Genomic DNA, 23,879 nt, shown 5'->3' with positions numbered 1-23,879 from the left:
AACATACTGACATAATCACTAACATACTAACATTTGCTTATTTTAAAAATAAATGTGATAACTATATTACTAGTTTATTTAATATTTAACAATTTATGCTAACTGCTCCGCCTTTGATTTATGGTAGATGGTCTCTAATAGCAGGAAGACTACCAGGGCGAAAGACAAAGAAATCAAGAATTATTGTCATACACAGATTAAAAAAAAAATAGGTTAAAGATCTTCAACAACAAAATAACAACAATTCTTTTCCAAAAAATGCAAACAACAATCCTAAGTCAGTACCGCCAAACACAAACTTTCAACAACAAAATACTAACCATTCTTCTCCAAAAAATGCACACAACAATCCTAAGCCAGTAATGCCAAACACTGGTCTTCAACAGCAAAATACCAACAATTTTTCTCTAATAAATGCAAACAACAATCCTAAGTCAGTACTGCTAAACACAAATTTTCAACAGCTAAATACTAACAGTGCTTCTCCAAAAAATACAAACAACAATCTTAAGCTAGTACTGTCAAACAAAGATCTTCAATAGTAAAATACCAACAATCCTAAGCCAGTATTGCCAAACACATATCTTCAACATCAAAATACCAACAATTCTTCTCCAAAAAATGCAAACAACAATCATAAGCCAGTACTACCAAACACAGATCTTCAACAACAAAATACCAACGATTCTTCTTCAAAAAATGCAAACAACAATCTTAAGTCAGTATTGCAAAACACAGATCTTCAACAGCAAGATACCAACAATTCTTCTCAAAAAAATGAAAACAACAACCATAAGCCAGTACTGTCAAACACATATTTTCAACAGCAAAATACCAACAATTCTTATCCAAATAATGCAAATATCATTGAGAACAATCCTAAGCCAATACTGCCAAACTCATATGTTGTCCGTCCAAAAGCTAAAAAGTGCTCTAAGGTACTATTCATGAACTCACGCCATAACTCATGAATAAGGCATAATTTGCAAAACAGAGTTGAGACAAAGACAAAAGCAAAACCAACAATGCATGTTAATGGTGGGTATAATGATTCCTTGAGTAACAACAAAATAGAGCATGTTAATGAATTTTTGTCATTTTCGGATGCTGAAAGGGAACTATTCACTAATTTGTTATTTGATATTAACATGGGGGATCATGATGTCTACTTATCTGAATTTTTGAACTCAGATTTCTCACATATATTAAATTCTTATTTCAATGAGCTATTACCACCTTGTTCTGAGCAGACTCCTATGTTCTCGGATGAGTTTATCAAGGATTGGACAATGTAGATTTGCTGATGAGACAAATGTGTCTAACAACCTTCATTCCTTCACTTCTTTTTCTCGAATCCAAAAAGGAAATACAACGATAATGAAATTAATCACTTTATGTTTTTATTGGCTTATTTTGATTTCGTGCTACTATCTTTCAATATATATATATATATATATATATATATATATATATATATATATATATATATATATATATATATATATATATATATATATATATATTTATATATGCTGTGTTTTAATATCTCTGGCACCATGGTTACAGGTTACCAAAAAAATATTAGTATGTTTGGGCCTTAGAAATCTCAAACCATGCAGTCTTTCATTTCATTATTGTGGACTTGGAAATCTCATAGAAATGTTTCCCTTTACTAATTTTTACTCCATCAACTAGTGTATTGAGCCCAACTGATGCTTTTAGAGTCAAAACGTAATCTTCTATAAAGGACACATGGACTGAAATTTAATAGACCAATTTAGTCCTTAACTTGTATATTTTTTCCTAAATTTTTCACAAACCCTCAAAATTTGCAATTTACCCCCCCCCCCCCCCCCACACACACACACACAGACCAACCCTTGATCTGAACAAACCCTCAACCTCTTCACTCACACACTCACAAACCCTCCCTGTATATTTCTCAAAACTTCACCTCTTTCTCTATTCGTCGATCCAAGCGTCTTTCCTGCCGCTATCACTGCTTATCAGCCATACTCCATCACCGAGTATATATAATTTCAATCTCTTATCTTTTTCTATTTCTGAAATTTATTTTGTTCTTTATATTTTCCTTAGAATTTTTTTTGAAAGATCTCTTCCTATATTTAAAATTTGTTCACGGAAATTGGTTTGTTATTTCTGACTCAGGTTGGGGATTTTATTAATTATGGATTCTACTGTCCAATATGCTTACTTCAGGCATCTTCAAGGCCATTATGCATTCTTCCCCTTATGGAACTCTATGTTTTGGCTCGCTTTCACGTCGCTAAGCTCTCCTAGAAAATTGGGCTTATCCCAAGATGTCTTTGTAATGCTCTGGCTTGACCTCATGTGCATGTGTTTACCTCACTTTATTCTATATTGATGTAGTCACGACCAAAACCTACAAAAAGGTTTTGGAAACGGACGTAATAGCTTCCTGACATATTTTATATATAAATGATATTTATATATAATTGGGGGGTATTTACTTGTTAAACAAGTCGATAAGTGCTATGGGAAATAACAATAATTCCACACTTATCAACTCTCCCCAACTTAGAGCTTTGTTTGTCCTCAAAAAGATATTTTCACCCTTTAAAAATTGATTGAATGCGAGAATGGACTCAGAAGGTTTATAGTGAATCAATCATTTTTGAAATAGAAGATTGATAATGCAATGTTAAATAGTGAATTGTACGGGGCAAGTCTTATGTTTACCACTAATCTGGAATAAAACCATGAATGTGAACTATGTCCAAAACACAAATTTGATTTCACACATTCCAAGTGAATAACAAGTTAATATTGAATCACCTAACACACTTCTTTATAAGTAAATTATGAAAATGAAGAACATATGTGGACTTGAATTCACATCCGACAATTATGCTAACCCTTAGATCAAATCAGGCATTCATATAAGCATATCAGTTTGAAAGCATTAAAGCATGAATCACTTTGGTGTTTTGAGGGTTGTAATGGTGTCTGGTTACAAAAGAATTGTCATCATCTTGGTTAAGTGCAAAGATAATCTTTCCAAACTCAAACATGTTTTGAGTGGCCTTTCATCGAATAGTTGTTGTGCAGTCCCCTTTTAAAAGTAGATTAAAGCTACATAAGCAATATGAAAGGGATAAAACCTTAATATGGAAACTTGACTACACCCAACAAACCTCATTTATAGAGTGCATAACCACAACAACAAAAGGTACCGCAAAAATACCAGGAAAATTGTTGACACATTTGGTTTGGTAGAGAAACACGAGTAATTTACCCAAATGCCCCTCAGCAGTTAACTGTTGAAGTTTACTGGATCCGACTGCAATTAACTGCCGAGGAAAACCTCGGTAGTTAACTACCGAAGTTTTGTTATAAGAACAGAACTAGCATAGGAGTTTCCAAACCTCCATTGTTACGTTTTTGATTCTCCAAGGTGCGATTTTCAGCCATTGCAAGCCAATTTCAATCACAAAAACAAGTATGTTGTTTAAATCTTATTGCATTGATGTTTTGTTGATGAATTGTTTGTTTTCTTTTGTTCAATTTCGATTATATAGGTTTTATTGATTTTATGATTTTATGATATGTTAGATTTATGTTTAGGTTTTATTGTTTTGAATATTTGTTGTAGAATTGTTAAAATTGTTAGAATTGTTAGGTTTATGATTTTAGGACTGTTTAAGTTAGAATTGTTAGAATTGTTAGGTTTAGGTTTTGATGAATTGTTGTAGAATTGTTAGAATTGTTTAGGTTTAGGTGTAGGTTTTGATGATAGTTTAGGTTTAGGTTTAGTTTTTGATTTTACGATTTTATGGCATTGTTGTTTAGTTTAGGTTTTGATCTCCATTTTTTTTAATGTAGATATGTCTCAGAATCAGAATCAGGGTAATGTTCAGGGTGATGAGAAGAACAAAGAAAAATCGCCTATGGCATGGCACAGAATTGTTTGTGATGGTTCCCAAAAAAGAAGGGTTCGAAGGTGCCGGTGTACAATCACTCGAGGTTGAGGAGGAGCGGGAGGACATGCTATTTAAGTCCTCAACCAAAAGAAGGTGCCCCAGGGACTGTAGCGGGCAACCCGATTAACTTGTGTGACGAGGAAGATGTGTAGTGGCTTGTAATGCCTACTTGTGTTGGGTTTTTTTTTTATGTTTTTTTATATGTCGTGCTCATTTTGGTACATTAGACTACATTTTCGTGGTGCTTTGGATAAAAATCGTGTTTTGAATAATTTTGATTAAAGTCGCGTTTTGAATAATTGCGTATTAGAATAAAAACTAATTAAATCTAACGTGAATTCAAATAATTAAAATTGCGTAATGAATAAATAAATTCGAAAAGTGAATAAATAAAATAATTATCACATTACATTCCGGAATGTACCTTTCAACTGCAACAATTATCTTACCTTGAATGGGGAAAATTCAAACTTGCTAAGCAGCAGGACTCCAGCATACGATCAACATCTTGAATGATGGTATCCAAGTGCCAAAAGAATGAGGTCCATTCCTTGACACTTGAATATCAGCATTCAAGAGGCTTATCGTATGTTGGAGTCATGCCGATTAACAAGTTTGAATTGCCCCATCCAGAGTAAGACAATTGTTGTAGTTGGAATGTGCATTCCAACTACAACAATTGTCTTACCTCTGAAATGGGATAAATTCAAACTAGCCAAACAACAGGACTCAAACAATTCACCCGGCATTCATGTTTTTGTTGGAACAAAATGTGTTTAACAATGAACCTTAAAGAGTTTTGATGATAACAAGGTATTAAAAATTGTAAATTGGACTAGCTAATATTTGTTCAAGTGTACAGGACCATAATTATAAAGTTACATCATCATTGGTTCTGAATGAGCAAATAAAGAGCAAAAGAAAATGAAGCTTAGATGATTCTGAAGGCAAAGCGCTCCTGAAGTCAAGCTGCTCCTGAAGAAATACCGCTCCTGAAGTAAGCTGCTCCTGAAGAATAGTGCTTCTGAAGACAAGAGGTCCAGAAGCCACATCATCAGAAGCTGCGTCATCAGAAGCTGCAGAAGTCATATCATCAGAAGCTGCATCATCAGAAGCTGCCTCATCAGAAGCTATTTCACCAGAAGCTGAATCTCAACTGGATTTGCAAAAGATTCAAGAATTGAAGAATTATCAATGCAAAAGCTGTCCATTGGATTCGAAAACACAAACAAAGGATTAGTGGAATTTTGCAACGGTCATTTCAAAGGTGTTTGAAGGCTTGTGCTTGCATTTTGGACGAAAGCGTTGACATTGTACTATGTACGAATTGTACAACCACGTTCTCCACTACTCTGTTTTGTGTCCACGCTTCAAGACAAGAAAACAGCTCCAGAATACGGTCTCGCCTGCATATATGTTCCTTTGGATAAGGAATGGATTTCAAATTGGTTCTTCATAGGACAACAACCAAATCAGGCAAAAGATCATTGGTGAAAGATCAAGCTTCAACTAACGACTCTTTGGTGTGCTGGCAATTTCACAACGTCTCTTTCACACCTCTATATAAAGGAGTGAAGACCTAGAGATTTGGTAATGCAAGAACGCTGAACGAAAGACTCACAAGATTTTCACAAGTACCAAACCTCTGCTGAAATTGTTCTGCATTCACTTAGAATTTCTGTGTCTCAAAGTCATATCTTAGAAATTCTTAAGTCCATTGAGTCTGTATCTGATTTGTATTGTGAGCACCTCTGATTGTATATCAAGTGTTCAACCTTAAACAATTTTCTGTGTAATTTTGTTTAGTTAGGAAGTCTCTTGTAGTTGTGCTTGAGCAGGAAGTCTCTTGATTCTGTTCTTGAGCAAAGGAAGTCTCTTGCTTGTGTGCTTGAGCATTGGAAGTCTCTTGCTTGTGTGCTTGAGCATTTGTAATCAGATATTACTCATAGTGAAATCTCCTTGGAAGTGCAAGGGGGACTGGACTACTTCCGGATTGTGGAAGGAACCAGTATAATTGCTTTGTGTCGTTCTTCTTCTCTCTCTGTTTTATTCCGCTGCATTTAGATTCTGATTATCACTTCAGAAGCTGTCTCACCTAGCTTCTGATCAGTGTGTTCAGTTTTTAGGAGAAACGAAGAATTTTTCAAAACACAATTCAACCCCCCTTCTTGTGTTTTTCTCACCTTCAATTGGTATCTAGAGCCTTGGTCTGTTGTGTATCACTTAACCGTGCAACAGTCAAAGATCTGAGAAAAACATGTCTACTCCTCCTCCTACTGGTCCTAGTGATACTAGCTATAAACATGTCTCACATGATTATAGTGATAGTAAGAAAACCAGTGTTGGAAAAGTTCCAAAGTTCAATGGAGATGCTGAAGAGTTCTCTTGGTGGAAGACCAACTTTTACAGTTACATCATGAGCCTGGATGAAGAATTATGGGATATTCTGGAAGATGGTGTTGGTGATTTAGTCCTTGATGAAGAAGGAGCTGTTGTGGATAGAAAGAAACATACTCCAGAACTGAGGAAACTTTACAAGAAGCATCATATTATCAGAGGAGCCCTTGTCACTGCCATACCCAAAGCAGAGTATATGAAGATGAGTGACAAATCCACTGCTAAAGCTATGTTTGCTTCTCTCTGTTCAAATTATGAAGGGAGCAAGAAGGTCAAAGAAGCAAAGGCTCTCCTGCTTGTACATCAGTATGAGTTATTCAAGATGAAGGATGATGAAACTATTGAGGAGATGTACTCAAGGTTTCAAACCTTAGTTTCTGGGCTACAGATTCTAAAGAAGAGCTATGTTGTTTCTGATCATGTAAGCAAGATACTCAGAAGCTTACCTGCCAGATGGAGACCAAAAGTGACTGCCATTGAGGAAACTAAAGATTTAAACACTTTAAGTGTCGAAGATCTTGTTAGTTCTCTCAAAGTTCATGAGTTAAGTCTTAATGAACATGAGTCTACTAAGAAGAGTAAATCAATAGCTCTTCCATCCAAAGGCAAGTCATCAAAAGCTCTCAAAGTGGTTGAATCTGAAGAGGAAGAACAGTCAAGTTCAGATTCTGAACCAGATGCTGCTGAAATGGCCATGCTCTCAAACAGACTTCAATATCTGGCCAAGAAGAACAGAAAGTTTCTCTCCAGAAGGGGTAACTCCAGAAGCTCAAAGAAAGAAGATCAGAAGGGATGCTTCAACTGTAAGAAGCCTGGACACTTCATTGCTGAATGCCCTGATCTTCAAAGAGAAAAGTCAAAGGACAAGTTAAAGAGGTCTACATTCAAACCAAGCAAACTCAAGAAGCAGATTAAGCAGAGTTTAATGGCAACCTGGGATGATTTGGGTAGTGAATCTGGATCTGATAAAGAGGAAGCTGATGAAGATGCAAAGGTAGCTGTTGGGTTGGTAGCAACAGCAACTTCAGAAGCTGGATCAGATTCAGACTCAGAAGATGAAAATGAGGTATATTCCAAAATTCCCAGAGATGAACTTGTTGAGTCACTTAAAGAACTTCTTACACATTTTGAAGTAAGAACCAATGAGTTGAAGGATTTAAAAGAAAAATATGCTGATTTGGTACAACAGCAAAAATCAACTCTATTGGATCTGAAAGCTTCTGAACAAGGGTTGAGGGGCTTTGACTTCATGTGTAAAACATATGAAGATCAGCTCAGGTTCTTATGTCAGAAGCTACAAGAAAAGTGTAATGAAAAACCTTTAAGTAACCATGAAATTGCTCTTGAAGATTTTATTATATCTGGCATTGACAGAAGCAGAGTGGCTTCTATGATTTATAGCATTTACAAGAACAACGGTAGAGGAATTGGTTTTCCAGAAGTGAAACTTGAGAAAACCAATCTAAAATCTTGTTGTGAATGCATCAAGGAAGGTCTGAAAACATTCTTTGTACCAGAAGGGGCTGAGTTGGAAACTGTTGTTCAATCAGAACCTGAAGCTTCTAGTTCTAAGGCTAAAATTACTTCAAAGCCAAAGAACTCTAAGTCAAAGGCTATGATCAAATCTGATTCCAAGACTTCAAAGGTCAGGATCCTGAAAAGATCAGAACCTATTCCTCAGAGTCTGGTGAAACCAAAATCTGGGGTTCTGAAGTCTAAGTTTCAGAAGAAGATAGTTACTGCTTCTGAAGTACCAAAACCTAAGGTGATGGTTAATCAGAAGCAACCCAACTCACAGCACAAGGTACAAGAAGTGAAGAGTAAAGCCTTAAGTACTAACCTTCCAGGACCCATAGAACAATGGGTACCTAAATCTAAAAATGTCAATGATGCAGGTATGTCTAAGAGCAGTGCCAAAGCAAAGATCATGGTACCTAGACAGCGGTTGCTCAAGACACATGACAGGAGACAAGTCCATGTTCCTCAGCCTAACAATGAAAGAGGGAGGAAATGTGAAATTTGGAGGCAACCAGTCAGGCAAGATCATAGGTACAGGAACTATTGGTAATTCCTCTACCTCAATTAATAATGTATGGTTGGTAGATGGTCTTGAACATAACCTTTTGAGCATTAGTCAATTTTGTGATAATGGTTATGATGTGCTTTTTGAAAAACCCAACTGTACAGTAATCAACAAGAAAGACAAATCCATTGTGTTCAAGGGAAAGAGAGTTGACAATGTCTATAAAATCAATTTTTCTGAACTGGCTGATCAGAAGGTGGTTTGCCTACTATCAGTGAATGATAAGAAATGGATGTGGCACAGAAGGTTGGGACATGCTAACTGGAGGTTAATCTCTAAGCTTAGTAAGTTACAACTTGTGAAAGGGCTACCAGACATTGACTATCATTCAGATGCACTCTGTGGTGCATGTCAGAGAGGGAAAATTGTGAAATCTTCTTTTAAAACCAAAGACATTGTTTCAACCTCAAGACCTTTAGAATTACTCCATATTGATTTATTTGGACCAGTGAGTACTGCATCCCTATATGGAAGTAGATATGGATTAGTCATTGTTGATGATTACAGCAGATGGACTTGGGTGAAATTCATAAAGAGTAAAGATGTTGCGTGTGATGTATTCAGTAGCTTTTGCACTCAAATTCAATCTGAAAAAGAATCAAAAATTTTGAAAGTCAGAAGTGATCATGGTGGAGAATTTGAAAATGAGCCATTTGAAGCTTTTTGTGAAAAACATGGAATTTTCCATGAGTTCTCTTCTCCTAGAACACCACAACAAAATGGGGTTGTAGAGAGAAAGAATAGAACTTTACAAGAAATGGCCAGAACCATGATTCATGAAAATAATTTACCAAAACATTTTTGGGCAGAAGCAGTGAATACAGCATGCTATGTTCAAAACAGGATCTATATTAGACCTATTTTGGAGAAAACAGCATATGAACTCTTTAAAGGAAGAAAACCCAATATCTCTTACTTTCATCAATTTGGATGTACATGTTACATTCTGAACAACAAGCTCTACCTAAAGAAATTTGATGCCAAGGCCCAAAGAGGAATCTTTTTAGGTTACTCTGAAAGGTCAAAGGCATACAGAGTGTATAATTCAGAAACACTTTGTGTTGAAGAATCTATGCACGTTAAATTTGATGACAAGGAGCTTGAAGATAAAACTTCAAAGCAAGGTGAAAGTTCTGCAGAGATACAGGTTCCTGAAGCTACTCTAGAACCTGATCAGATAGCTGAATCTGAAGATAGTCCAGAAGCTGAACCCACATCAGAAGCACAAGATGAAGCTGCTTCTGATGAAGCACAAGATGGCTCACATCAAGCAGATCCTCCCAGAAACACATTCAAACACAAGTCTTCACATCCTGAGGAGCTAATCATTGGAAACAAAGAAAGTCCAAGAAGAACAAGATCACATTTCAGACAAGAAGAGTCAATGATTGGACTAATCTCAATGACTGAACCTACAACAGTTGATGAAGCACTTTCAGATGATGGATGGATCCTAGCTATGCAAGAAGAGTTGAATCAATTTCAAAGAAATGATGTGTGGGATCTGGTACCCAAACCTCAGCACAAGAACATTATTGGAACAAAATGGGTATTCAGAAACAAGCTGAATGAGCAAGGTGAAGTAACAAGAAACAAAGCCAGGCTTGTTACACAAGGGTATAGTCAACAAGAAGGCATTGATTACACTGAAACGTTTGCTCCAGTTGCAAGATTGGAAGCAATCAGGTTACTTCTTTCCTATGCAGTTAATCATGGCATAATATTATATCAAATGGATGTCAAGAGTGCATTTCTAAATGGTGTCATAGAAGAAGAAGTGTATGTCAAGCAACCTCCTGGATTTGAGGATATTAAATATCCTGACCATGTTTTTAAACTGAAGAAATCACTATATGGCTTGAAACAAGCTCCCAGAGCTTGGTATGATAGACTAAGTAATTTCTTAATCAAAAATGATTTTAAAAGAGGACAGGTTGATACTACACTCTTCAGAAGGACCCTTGAGAAAGATATTCTTGTTGTGCAAATATATGTTGATGATATAATATTTGGTTCTACTAATGCATCTCTTTGCAAGGAATTTTCTGAGTTAATGCAGGATGAATTTGAAATGAGCATGATGGGAGAGCTGAAGTTCTTCCTGGGCATTCAAATCAATCAATGCAAAGATGGAGTCTATGTTCATCAATCAAAGTACACAAAGGAGCTTCTGAAGAAGTTCAAACTTGAAGATTGTAAAGTGATGAACACTCCAATGCACCCTACGTGCACCTTAAGCAAAGAAGATGAAGGAGCTAAAGTAGATCAGAAGCTGTATAGAGGTATGATTGGTTCTTTGTTATACCTCACTGCATCTAGGCCAGATATTTTATTCAGTGTATGCTTGTGTGCAAGATTCCAATCAGATCCTAGAGAATCTCATATGACTGCTGTCAAGAGAATCTTCAGGTATTTGAAAGGAACAACTAATCTTGGACTCCTTTATAGGAAATCCTTAGATTATAAGCTAATTGGATTCTGTGATGCTGATTATGCTGGTGATAGGATTGAAAGAAAGTCAACCAGTGGCAATTGTCAATTTCTGGGTGATAATCTTATATCCTGGGCTAGCAAAAGACAAACAACTATTGCTATGTCTACAGCAGAAGCAGAATACATTTCAGTTGCAAGTTGTTGTACACAACTACTTTGGATGAAACATCAGTTGGAAGATTATCAGATAACTACTAACAGTATTCCCATTTATTGTGATAATACTGCTGCTATTTGTTTGTCTAAAAATCCAATTTTGCATTCAAGAGCTAAGCACATTGAAATCAAACACCATTTTATCAGAGATTATGTTCAAAAAGGAATTTTAGATATACAATTCATTGATACTGAAAATCAATGGGCTGATATATTTACTAAGCCTTTAACTGTTGAAAGATTTGATTTCATAAAGAAAAATTTGAACATGCATTACGTGTCTGATTAGATGTTTGCTTGCTCCTGAATAGGATTTTAGGTTCTGAAGTTAGTTCAGAAGCAGTAGTCCATCAGAAGCTCTTTATTGAGGTTCTGAGGAAAACTCGCTTCTGATGACGTCAGCATCTGAAGTCCAGAAGCTGGATTTATTGCTTCTGAATAGTTGAATTAGTGGAAACGTTGGGAGTTACTTTTTAAAGTAACTTCTGGCCCACTAATTTGGTAGTTACTCTGTGAACTTCTTACGTGGCCTGTATGTGTTGGTGTATAACTAAAAGGGCAATGATGATTTAATAGCTTTGAAAGTACTTTTCACGCGCCCCCAATTTTGTCATTAATGTTATGTTTGTTTGTCTCTTTTGAATTGCAATCGTTTTACTTTTAACACTTTGACAATTCACACACTACTCACTCACAACAAACACATTTGCTCTCAAACCTCTTGCGAAGTAAGCGCATTCTCTCAAACCTTAGAACCCTAAAATCTTCATCTTCTTCAAATCTTCGTCAATCATCAAATGGCATCATCAAGCTCAAAAGTTTCAGAATCTACTTCACGGATGGTCCCTGAATTTGACTACAAAGGAAGAAGCATGAAATTGGAAGAATGGGAACTACAGGTTCAAATAGAAAATCCGGTGGATTTTGAATCACTCGCCTTCCATGAGTGTTGGATCAGAAGCTACTATGAAGAGCAGGAACTTATGCATTACTTCAAGATGTTGAATGGACCAACATACGAAGCATTGGTAAGACACTTCTGGGTAAGGGCTAAGGTTTATGACAAAGCTGCGTCTATAACTGAAGAAAGTCAAATGGTGTTGATTTATCCCGAACTGGAAGGGAAGACCAGAGAAGAAATGGGACTTGAGCCATTTACAGGTATTGAAATCAGGTCAAGTATTTGTGGTATTCCAGTGAGAATTGCGGAATGGCAGATAGAAGTTGTACTCTGTAGAGAGGCCTCTGGAAAATACTCTGGAATTGATCTCTCAAATACAGCTGAAGAACGCCTCTGGAAGGAAAAAGCAAACTTGGCACTGTACAACTCAACGCAAGCAGGAAAGTATGCTGATCTAAGCATGGATAAGAAGCTGCTTCTGAAGATTCAGAATGAGGACTTACTTCCATGTGGTGGTAGTGAGAAACCCAATTTGGCACAAAAAGTCTTTCTTCAACACTTCATTAAGAAGGAGAAAGTGAACGTGCCAAAATATATGTTCAAATACTTGATAGAGTGTCTGAAACAGAGTCAGTTGCAGAATAGAACCTGGGTACCTTATGGAAGACTCTTGTCAGAAATATTCTATCAAGGAGGAGTCTTGGACAAGCTAAGCAGTGCTGAAGCCTTCACAGATGAGTTGCTTGATACTAAAACTGGAAAGTTCATTAATGCACAAACCCTCAAGAATATGAAGTTGATCCCTGCTGTCACCAAGCTTCATACAGATTTGAGTGAATCACTTGTTAAGTCTGATCTTATGAAGGACTTTCCACCCATCTGCAAGAAGGATCCCATTGAAGTGCAGATGTACTATATAAAGGAACATTTTGAGGCAACCAATGAGAGAATCAGATTGGAAGATATTCCAGAGGAAATGTATGGTGGTGCTCTGCCACGAGCCAGAGGCAGAAAGTCAAAAAGGAAGATGTCTGCAGAGCAATATCTAGAGGTTGAACAATCTGCTAAAAAGGCAAAAGTTGCTACTGACAAGCTCAAAATTGGTAGTTCATCAGTACCTTCTATTGAAGAAGCCATTGAAGACATGGATTCCAGGATGATCATGGATGTTGGCATTACTCTTGATCAACCTGCAATACCAAAGAAGAAAAGGAAGCAAGCAGTAAGGAGGACCAAGAACTTCCCTCATGTTTCTAAAAAGACTGAAGCTGCTACTATTTTGTCAGAAGCTATTGGAAAAGCTATGGAGATTGCTGCTGAGCTACAAGAGTCTGTAGTTTCAGAAGCCAAGCAACTGTTGCTGATGACCAGTGAGTCTGTTAAAGAGGATTTTGATCCTGAACCAGAAAAGGTAATTAATATATCATCAGATTCCGCATCCACACCATTATCAGATTCTGATGATTCTGATGATGATATACCCTTAGCCCAACTCTTTCAAAAACCAGTAAAAAGCAAGTCAAAATCAACCAAAACCAACAAAAAGCCCTCTCAGTCAACTACTTATGAGCCAGTTGGTCACATAATTAATGAGAAGTTGGCTGAAATGGCTGTGCAGAGAGAAAAAGTCATTGAGACTATCTTTCGCCTTAACCCTCAACCCCTTAACATTCAACCTCTCAACATGATTCCTCCAGAAAATGACAAATCTACTTCAGAAAAGGCCTCTGAAGCAACTCCAGAAGCAGCTGCTTCTGAAAATGTTGTTTCAGAAAACCCCCATCAACAAACACCTGAACCACATAAACCCACAACACCCCCACAATCACCAACAGCTACCATTGACCCCCAACTCAACACTCAAACATCAACTTCACCACAACAACCATCAACAGAAACTGACTTTCAACCTTTACCTGAACACTCCCCAGAACCAACTCCCATGGATGTTGACATCTCTCTAGTCAATGTTCAAGTTTCAACCTCTACCACACACATTGCCTCTGACCAGCCTTCATCTTCAAACACACAAACACACTTTACCATCCCAGTTCCTAACCCTGTTCAAGATTTGGAAATCAGTGATTCTGATCTTGAAATCCTTGAACAACCACCCTCAAACATCCTGGAATCTGGATATATTAATTCTGAGCTTCTCTCAATCCTGAGTCAGTTGCATAATCTTGTGGATCAACGAAGGACAATTGATCTCACAAGTGCATATGAAGACTCCTGGGCATCTCTTCAGAACCGGGCAACTGAGCTAATTGAAAGCATAAGGGCTAAGTGCATCAGAAGCAAGGAAGCTTCTGTCAGGAAATTAATGGAGCATCTGAATAAGAGTCTCAAAGTAAGAAGTTCTACACTGCTCCTGGCAAACCAGCCTTTCTTCTCAGAAACGGACTACTTGACCAGAGAAGCCAGGTTGTGTAAGCTTCTGAAGAAACAGATGGCACAGCAGCAGCAAGAAGCTAAGGAAAGGGAACAGGCTCTTCTCCAAAGGCAACAACAGCTTGAAGAACTGTTGCAGAAGAAGATTGAAGAAATGGAGGAGATGAAGAAACAACATCAAACCAACACTTAGTTGCACACCCTTGTGTTTTTCTTTTTGTTTGTTGTTTGTTTTAAATTCCTAGTCCTTGCTTCTGAAACCATTCTGTTTTAATTCTCTTTGCTTCTGAATGCTTACTGATTCTGACTGTTTAGCTGCTTCTGATATTTTAGATATTCATGTTTATATATCTTTGATCTGATTAATTTCTTGTATACTCTCTTTTGTTTGAGTTTTTCTCAAATCTTTTTGTCTTTTATGCTTATTTTTTTTATCTTTTTTGATAATGACAAAAGGGGGAGTATATGTGACAAGTATTTAAAGGCTCTGAGCCCCATTAATGGCATTTGAAATTTTTTGAAAAACTTCTATCATTTTTTTTACCTTATTGGTATAAGCTATGAACGAACGAAGGAGTATCAAAATTCAAGTAAAATTAATTGAACCATTCTTCTTATCTATAAGTTAATTCTTTCAATGATTCAATTTTGTTTTTAAGCTCTGATATTTTTTTTGTGCGAAAAATGAATTTAATTAACCTGGATAGAACTTAGGGGGAGCTTACAAACCTCACCTTAAAGACTATCAGACTCAGGGGGAGTTTGAGCTTACAAACCTCAGATTCTGAGCTTACAAACCTCAGAACCCCAAAGTCAACTTGTTAATTAGTTTAACAACAATTGATCAATTTTAAATACTTTTGTTTGTCATCATCAAAAAGGGGGAGATTGTTGGAACAAAATGTCACTACAAGAAAATTAGCATTTTGCAACACCTCAACTGCGACCCTTGCCTTCTAACTGCCTCAAAGTGCAACTTTGCAACAGTTGTTGCGACAGTTTGGTCAACAGTCGCAGGTTTTCTTTGTAAAATTTATTTTAAGGCGCATTGTAGGTTATTCAATTCCCGCTTTCTCTCTCCTACTTTCCCAAATTTTTCATTTTACAACTCTCATCTCCCGCTTTCTCCCCTAAATTTTTTCATCTCACACTCAAAATTTCTCCAATCAGTCTAAACCTAACCCTAAATTTTTCTTCTCACACTCAATCCTCTCAATCGCAATTGAGTCCGTCTCCGCCGTCATCTCAATCGCTTCTGTCTCCGCCGAGTTCAGTTTCCGCCGTCATTCTACTCCATCGATCTCCACCGCTTTACTCCTCTGACGTCTCCTCCATCACGGATCTGAACTTTCAACGAACCCCTCACTTCCTCTCCTCCGGCATCGAGGATCTTCTACTCAGGTTCATCTCTCTCTCTCTCTCTCTCTCTCTCTCTCTCTCTCTCTCTCTCTCTCGTCCACACTTGCTGATAAGGTTCATTTCACCTTTATGCTACGATTAAGAACCTCTAAACATGTTTATCGTTTTTCAATTCCAATTGGGTTGAAACAAACAAGGGAACTTTTGTTGGTCGAAATCAGGTTGTATTTGAAGGGTGAGTAGAGACTTTACTACCATTGCTACTTGTTTTTGGTGTGAAACATGGTGGAGTAAAGTGGCCTGAATTCAATTGAAATTTGAGGTTGGTCTTGATATAACTAGTTTAGTGTTTAATGGAAATGGAAAATAAACTACGCTTCCGTATTTAGCTATCTTATTAGGGTGTGTCTAGTAAATAACTTGTGGGTATAAACACAAAACTTAACTGCACTTTTTATGTTATTATTTTTTTATCCATAAAAAATAATCTCAAACTATGAACAAGTAATTGTAAAACCTAATTTTCAGCATTAATGTTTGTGTGTTTTTATATATTTTGTTGTTATGAAAAGTTGAAATGGCGATGAATGTCATATTGCATTCACTATTTCAACTTCTTTTTTTCCTGCTATTAACCTATTTCAATAACAATCTTAAATTATTTATTATTTTAGTTTTAGCTTTGCCATATCCCACTAAGGATTTTGTTATGAATTAAAGAAACACACACATTTTAGTTTATAAAAGAAGAAAATGAAATGGTTAAATTGTTGATTTATGACGAAAACCATAGAAGCATGAAATGAAATGAAATGAAAATGAAATGCACTACGATCACTCGGGTTAATTATGTAAGCTAGATGAGTAGTTTCATGAGATTGGATTAGTTAAACTTTTGTAGTGAATGATCCTTATGTGATGAATGCATGGGCCTAAACATACGAAGATAACAAGCATGTTAAGTTTCTTGCTAATCGTTCAGCCATGTACACTCTTTCTTTCTAAAAGGTTTGCTCTCTTGTTGGAAAACCTCAAGGGTGAAGATTGGTAATATTGAAAATGGAACAGAATCCTTAAGGTCCTCTAATGAATGTGTTTAATTTTGCTATGATATGTCTATCATTACCTATTAGTGCTGTTTTTAGCTTGTGTGTCTTGTGTTGATGTAGTACCCCAATATGGCTCTCCATTGAATGTGTTTTATTTTTGTTGTTTTATGTTGGTGTAGTAATTTAATTTTATAGTTATATCCGAGTTGTTAGATTGAAGAGTTTGTGATTGGATGTTACTAAATAGGTTGAGGAATCTGATAAGGGAGTGAAGAGCACTAGCTATCGTGCGAAATGCTTCTGCACTTAAGCCAGCCCCTGCTGCATCTCCCCTTGAGAGTTAACATACCTCGCATGCATTTGAATGGAACCCCTTTGTTACACATCCTTGCTATTGTTCTAACTGCTAATTTGGAATGTGGATTAACAATTCTGATTGCTGAACAAATATACTCTGGTGATTGTGAATAGAGATGGCACATGGAACTCTCGCATATTTGGCTTCAGGAAGTATGGATAGGAACATACTTCAACATGACATGAGAGTTTCAAGTCACCCTATTGGCAAGCCTGTTAGCCATAAGTTTGAGGTAAAAAAATAATTTTCTGAATACACATTAAACTAGCACTAATTCCTGTTTGATGGCAATTTTTATCCTTCAACTTGATAGGTATGTGGATAGGAATGGTCTTGTGATGACAGATAACTTGCTTCTGGTAGTAATGATAATCAGGTATGCCAACTCACACAAAATTACTTTTTGTTTAGTTATATAATATATTCCTCTTTGAATTTGCCCCTTTTTTCTTTCAAAACATGAGTTTTTTTTTCCTATCTGTGAATGAAATGAATATATGATGTGTGAAACGGGCATGGGATATCGATAAATTGGTTGTTCTCAGGGTCACAGATTGAGTGAGTGGCCAATGATATCTTGATTATCAATGTTTTGAATAGCTTGAATGAATCTTTTTATAGCCAACTGAGATGTACAGTATATGATTTTGATTGATTTAATTGTACTTAATTATTTGTCTGGAATGCCGTGAACTCATTAATAACGAAGTTTTAATGATTGATGAGTTTTAGTTAATGTTTTATTATTTGTTGACATGTGCTATAGTGATAGATAGCTGCATCATATCAATGTCAATTCATATATTATGTAACTTTTATTTGTTTTAGTTTAGCTGCTTAGTAGAATTTGGCATTTCCTAGATAGTAGCTTAACTAGTCTTTGGTGCAGGGTGCTTAGTTGGTACATCCACCTATCCATTTGTTTTCATCCCATGTATAATCTCTATTTTGTATACAAGGCTGTGCTGTAGGGTAGGGACTCTTTTCTATAGTGTTTCATAGTAAACTATGGTAAAAAATTATATCTATTATGAGATTACTATATTTTTTATTCTCTGTTTGGGATCAAACTTTTTAGCGAAATCATGGATGTAGAAACACTCAAAGTTTCATTATGGTAGAGGGACTTAACAAAGGTGCTGTCTAGGAATCATGCATGTAATAGAAGCACTCTGAGTGTATGTTAAAAACTGTTGTGAAACACTCATATTTTCCAATTGTGCAATCCAAATTTGATCTCAATTTACAAAATAAAAAGCTCTTGAGCTAATTCGGAACAAAGCATCAGTTTGGTTACAAAAGATGTTTGGTTTAGAAGTTGAAATATGAATGCGCTGAAGCAGTTCGGTTCAATTTGGAATTAACAAAGTTCAGTTCAGTTTGGTTTTTCTAAAATATTTTTCAATTTTTTGCAGTTCAGTTTATACTATGAACTGAACCATGAACAAACCTAGCCAAAAATGTTGAGAACAGTTGATGACATTCAAATACATATTTAAGTCTGTCTACATAGTTGCAGATCATAGGGGTAAATATGGATGGCATCACAAAGTTTCGAATTTCTTGCGCCTAACAATAAAAAACATGCATGCATAAGGTAACTACTTTTACTCCACTTCTTTCTCTTGCTCTCAGACTTCTTACCTCTTCTTTTCATCACATAATGGGAAAACCAGTCTGAACTCTTTCTTCCGCTGTCATAAGAGATACCTGCTTCTCTGCTTTGTCCAATAGATGTCTTTCGAATGCACGATCCATTTCCTTGCCTCCTCGGTTCGATGCATGTCTCTGCAGGTTTAGAGATTGATTTTAAAGAATGACAGCCTGATGGTACCTTTGTCTTTGGGTTGTCCAGCTTGATGTGCTTCTAAATTTGTTTTTACCACATGATGCTTAATATTGGCTTCTTTCTGTTTGTCTGTTTGTGTTTATCGCAGATGTTTATCATGAACATAAAGAGGTTTTTGAGCGTGAAGCAGGTCAGTGTATTACATCATGCCTTTGCTTTATTTTTATTATGTTTAATTGTTGTATAAGTATTCACACCTTTACTTTTATGTTTTGTGACTCACAAAACATTGTGATATGAGTTACTTTATTAACACGATGGAATATGCTGGTTAATTTATAACTTAGCCATGTATTTTAATGACATAATTCTATTCCACTTGTGTTGGTATTATGGTCGGGATGTGAAATGAAATATTTTGCCGTACCATCAGTGTTATAATAAGAAAGTTATTTTTTGGACCATCACATTAAGCTTTAAACTTAAGGGAAGTTGGTCCTGGGCATTAGTTAATCTCAATATTTTTCTTGTCTCATCTTCCATGAATAATGATATCAACGTATAGATTTACAAGGACTGAAAAGCAAGGAATGCTACATGTTTTTGTAGGAGCACCAATTACTAATGCTTATGCGTTTAACAATCTCTCTCTTTCAGATGGATATGAGAAATTGGTCAGGGCAAGAGAAGAAGGAATATCTGGGAACACGGATGATTTTGATATGTTTGCCGATGATGACGGACAAGCTGCCAGTAAGCCATCTACAGATGAAAATAATGCAGTTAGTGAACCATCATCAGATGCCATTAATTCTTCTACATAGGGTAAAAACATTGCCTCTATAACTTTGGCATCTGATTAGTTGCATCATTATACAAGACATTTGTGTAATTTCTCCACTTTCTGATTTTGGTTAATTTTTTGCTATTTCACTTTTTTTTTTCAACTCTTTAGTTTATGTTCTTACTAAGATGCCAAAGCACTTGAATTTGGTACCCGCGAATTGGGTTGTGGTTATCTTCCTAGTGCAGCGAATTATGTTACTGGATTCTTTTTGAAGTTCAATGCCTATTACCTATTGAATCTCTTGGATTGTTTGATGAAAATGGATTAAATCTTTTACTCCTATCATTTTTTTTTCTTCAGATTTTGATTTGAGTCTCTGTTTTGAGGTGAGCATAATGAAAATTGAATTTTGATGTTGTTTGCTTTGGGCCCTGTTTGGCTAAACAGGTGTTTATAACATAAATGCTCCTTCTATGCTTATGTATAAATGCGCATTATATGCATAAATGTGTCAGTCGTCAAATCTGCACTTACACAATTCATCCTTGATTTGGCCTGATCATAATGAACTTTCTGTGGTTTACTTAATATTAGTTGTCAATACTTTGCATATTATATAGTGTATAGTAATGCAAAAATCTGTTGAGCTGAATTATGTTCTTCAATGGAATAAGTTAACCTTTATTAATAAACTCGTGCAATTAACCAGTTCTATGAAACCGTTCATTGTTCTTCAGATTAAAAGCTTCAGCTTTTGGGAGTATTGTTTATTGATAGAACATTTGTTTGTAATATTTTTTAGAAACTAAGGAATCATGGAGTTATCTTAAGGATAGTTTATTGATAGATACATTTGTTTATTGATAGATACATTTGTCTGCATTTGATGTCTAATTACAGGATTTGTTTTGGCATTGATGTTTGATGTGTGAAACATCAGTTTTAAAGCAAATTCAGTTTCGCTAAATTTCTGATGTTGATGCTATCTGTATGCAGCTTCTACTTCACTCAATTCAGTTCAGAACATTTAAAATGCCTAAGGAGAGAAAAGATAGGTCTTTGTCACATGAGTGTAGCAGAACATCACCTTATCCGAGCAGCTCAAGTCGCGTCAGAAGATCTACATCTAAAAGTCGTTTAGGAGGCATGTCACATTCAGATGGCACTAGGTTAGGTTTGCATGTGAGTGTGTGTGTGTGGCTGCTATCTAATGCTTAAGCTGTGAATAATGTCATTGGTCAAGAAGATTGTGATGACCAAATAGATAGCTTTCTTCTCAAGAGGCAGGTAATGACATAAGGATTTTGGTTATTTATTGGTTCCCTAGTTTTACATAGGCTGAGTGCTGTGAATTTGTCAAATCAAGGTATAAAAACTTGATAAAAATAGTGTTACATTGATTTCTGTTTGCTGCATTCAAATATCAACCAATATTTCTATAGCTTAAGTTGTTAAATCTAACACTTCTCCTCACCCAAGTGCCTTCTGGGATTGAAGCATGGATGATGTAGAGGCTCAGCCTACCTTGTGTTAAAACTTAAACTTTTATTTAGTTGAATGGGAAAACAATTATTAAGGATGTTAGTTAAGGCACATTTTATGTGATGGTCTTGCTATTTTTAGTTATATATTTTTGTATTTTATGTATTTATTAATATATTTATTTAAATTGGCAACAAAAACTGCCCCATTCATTTTTTATTTTTTTTTAAAAAATCTTAACATTTGCGACTGTTTTGAAGGGTCGCAAGCCTTTATTTTTTTTTTAAAAAAACTTAACATCTGCGACTGTTTTGAAGGGTCGCAAGCCTTTATTTTTTTTTTTTAAAAAAAACTTAACATCTGCGACTGTTTTGAAGGGTCGCAAGCCCTTTTAAATTAAATTAAAGCACTCCTTTGCGACGGTTGGCAACTGTCGCAGCACCTGTTGCGGCAGTTGGAGTGGCTGTTCTAGGAAGGGTCGCAAATGACTGTTGCGACCCCAACAAATGTGACTGTTGGGGAACAGTCGCAAATGTACATTTGCGACCCTTCTAACAGTCGCAATCAGCGTTTTTAAACGTCGCAAAATGCAGTTTTTCTTGTAGTGTGTGTTTAACAATGAACCTTAAAGAGTTTTGATGATAACAAGGTATTAAAAATTGTAAATTGGACTAGCTAATATTTGTTCAAGTGTACAGGACCATAATTATAAAGTTACATCATCATTGGTTCTGAATGAGCAAATAAAGAGCAAAAGAAAATGAAGCTTAGATGATTCTGAAGGCAAAGCGCTCCTGAAGTCAAGCTGCTCCTGAAGAAATACCGCTCCTGAAGTAAGCTGCTCCTGAAGAATAGTGCTTCTGAAGACAAGAGGTCCAGAAGCCACATCATCAGAAGCTGCGTCATCAGAAGCTGCAGAAGTCATATCATCAGAAGCTGCATCATCAGAAGCTGCCTCATCAGAAGCTATTTCACCAGAAGCTGAATCTCAACTGGATTTGCAAAAGATTCAAGAATTGAAGAATTATCAATGCAAAAGCTGTCCATTGGATTCGAAAACACAAACAAAGGATTAGTGGAATTTTGCAACGGTCATTTCAAAGGTGTTTGAAGGCTTGTGCTTGCATTTTGGACGAAAGCGTTGACATTGTACTATGTACGAATTGTACAACCACGTTCTCCACTACTCTGTTTTGTGTCCACGCTTCAAGACAAGAAAACAGCTCCAGAATACGGTCTCGCCTGCATATATGTTCCTTTGGATAAGGAATGGATTTCAAATTGGTTCTTCATAGGACAACAACCAAATCAGGCAAAAGATCATTGGTGAAAGATCAAGCTTCAACTAACGACTCTTTGGTGTGCTGGCAATTTCACAACGTCTCTTTCACACCTCTATATAAAGGAGTGAAGACCTAGAGATTTGGTAATGCAAGAACGCTGAACGAAAGACTCACAAGATTTTCACAAGTACCAAACCTCTGCTGAAATTGTTCTGCATTCACTTAGAATTTCTGTGTCTCAAAGTCATATCTTAGAAATTCTTAAGTCCATTGAGTCTGTATCTGATTTGTATTGTGAGCACCTCTGATTGTATATCAAGTGTTCAACCTTAAACAATTTTCTGTGTAATTTTGTTTAGTTAGGAAGTCTCTTGCAGTTGTGCTTGAGCAGGAAGTCTCTTGATTCTGTTCTTGAGCAAAGGAAGTCTCTTGCTTGTGTGCTTGAGCATTGGAAGTCTCTTGCTTGTGTGCTTGAGCATTTGTAATCAGATATTACTCATAGTGAAATCTCCTTGGAAGTGCAAGGGGGACTGGACTACTTCCGGATTGTGGAAGGAACCAGTATAATTGCTTTGTGTCGTTCTTCTTCTCTCTCTGTTTTATTCCGCTGCATTTAGATTCTGATTATCACTTCAGAAGCTGTCTCACCTAGCTTCTGATCAGTGTGTTCAGTTTTTAGGAGAAACGAAGAATTTTTCAAAACACAATTCAACACCCCTTCTTGTGTTTTTCTCACCTTCAGTTTTCCTTTGAAAAGAATAAATTTTTGTTAGGCTTGCTTTAGATGATGGTATTCAAGTGCCAACGAAATGAGGTCCATTCCTTGACACTTAATACCTTCATCTAAACCAGCCTAACAAAAATTTAATCTTTTCAAAGGAAAAACATGAATGTCGATCGGAATGCCTGAGTCCTCGCCGTTTGACAAGTTTGAATTACCCCATTTCAGAGGTAAGACAATTGTTGTAGATGGAATGCACCTTACCCTAACTAATGACGATCTTCTGGCAGCGATTCCACTATTATTATAAGATATTATAAAAAATTTAGTGAAAAATAAAAACGAAAATAATACAAGAAAAAGTAGTAAACAATAATAAAAAAATTTCTTCATATTGATAGAGATAGGAGACAGAATTTACATGGATATAGTAAGTCTTGCTTGGGCTGGTTTAATGGTAGTTTTTACATTTTCCCTTTCCCTTGTAGTATGGGGAAGAAGTGGACTCTAAGAGGACTACTAATTGAGTTAAGGGATCAAAATGTCTCAATTATTTTATAGCAAGTTCTTCCATTTTTTAACTATTGAATTTTGTTATTTTATTAATATAACTAAATACTAATTAATGAAATGCAATTCGATACTTCATTTTGAAACTCTATTGTATT

General features: G+C 36.1%; 1 protein-coding gene and 1 pseudogene across 12 annotated transcripts; both read left to right on the top strand.

The window, feature by feature from the left end:
- The first annotated feature begins 362 nt into the window (after positions 1–362).
- On the top strand, positions 363–4,010 carry LOC146921584 (uncharacterized; annotated as a pseudogene).
- Positions 4,011–15,287: 11,277 nt separating this feature from the next.
- Positions 15,288–21,363, top strand: LOC146921583 (uncharacterized). 12 transcript variants are annotated; one of them, XR_015012183.1, is made up of 9 exons: positions 15,288–15,784; positions 17,039–17,381; positions 17,463–17,525; positions 18,039–18,121; positions 18,669–18,746; positions 18,884–18,979; positions 19,087–19,128; positions 19,596–19,763; positions 20,722–21,363. XR_015012183.1 is itself a non-coding variant. In XM_085714951.1 (8 exons), the coding sequence occupies exons 5-8, from the start codon at positions 18,738–18,740 to the stop codon at positions 20,941–20,943; spliced, it is 441 nt and encodes a 146-aa protein (XP_085571077.1). In that variant the 5' UTR covers positions 15,288–15,784; positions 17,039–17,381; positions 17,463–17,525; positions 18,039–18,121; positions 18,669–18,737; the 3' UTR covers positions 20,944–21,363. The 12 variants fall into 12 exon arrangements, 3 of the variants coding, with proteins under 3 accessions (XP_085571077.1, XP_085571078.1, XP_085571079.1); XR_015012184.1 differs by lacking the exon at positions 18,039–18,121 and having other exon boundaries at positions 18,854–18,979; XR_015012179.1 differs by having other exon boundaries at positions 18,884–19,128.
- Positions 21,364–23,879: the final 2,516 nt, after the last annotated feature.

The sequence above is a fragment of the Medicago sativa genome, chromosome 5 (assembly GCF_051527215.1).
Source record: "Medicago sativa cultivar Bolivia chromosome 5, Bolivia_mono, whole genome shotgun sequence".
Taxonomy (NCBI): domain Eukaryota; kingdom Viridiplantae; phylum Streptophyta; class Magnoliopsida; order Fabales; family Fabaceae; genus Medicago; species Medicago sativa.
This window is presented reverse-complemented; position numbering and strand designations above follow the sequence as displayed.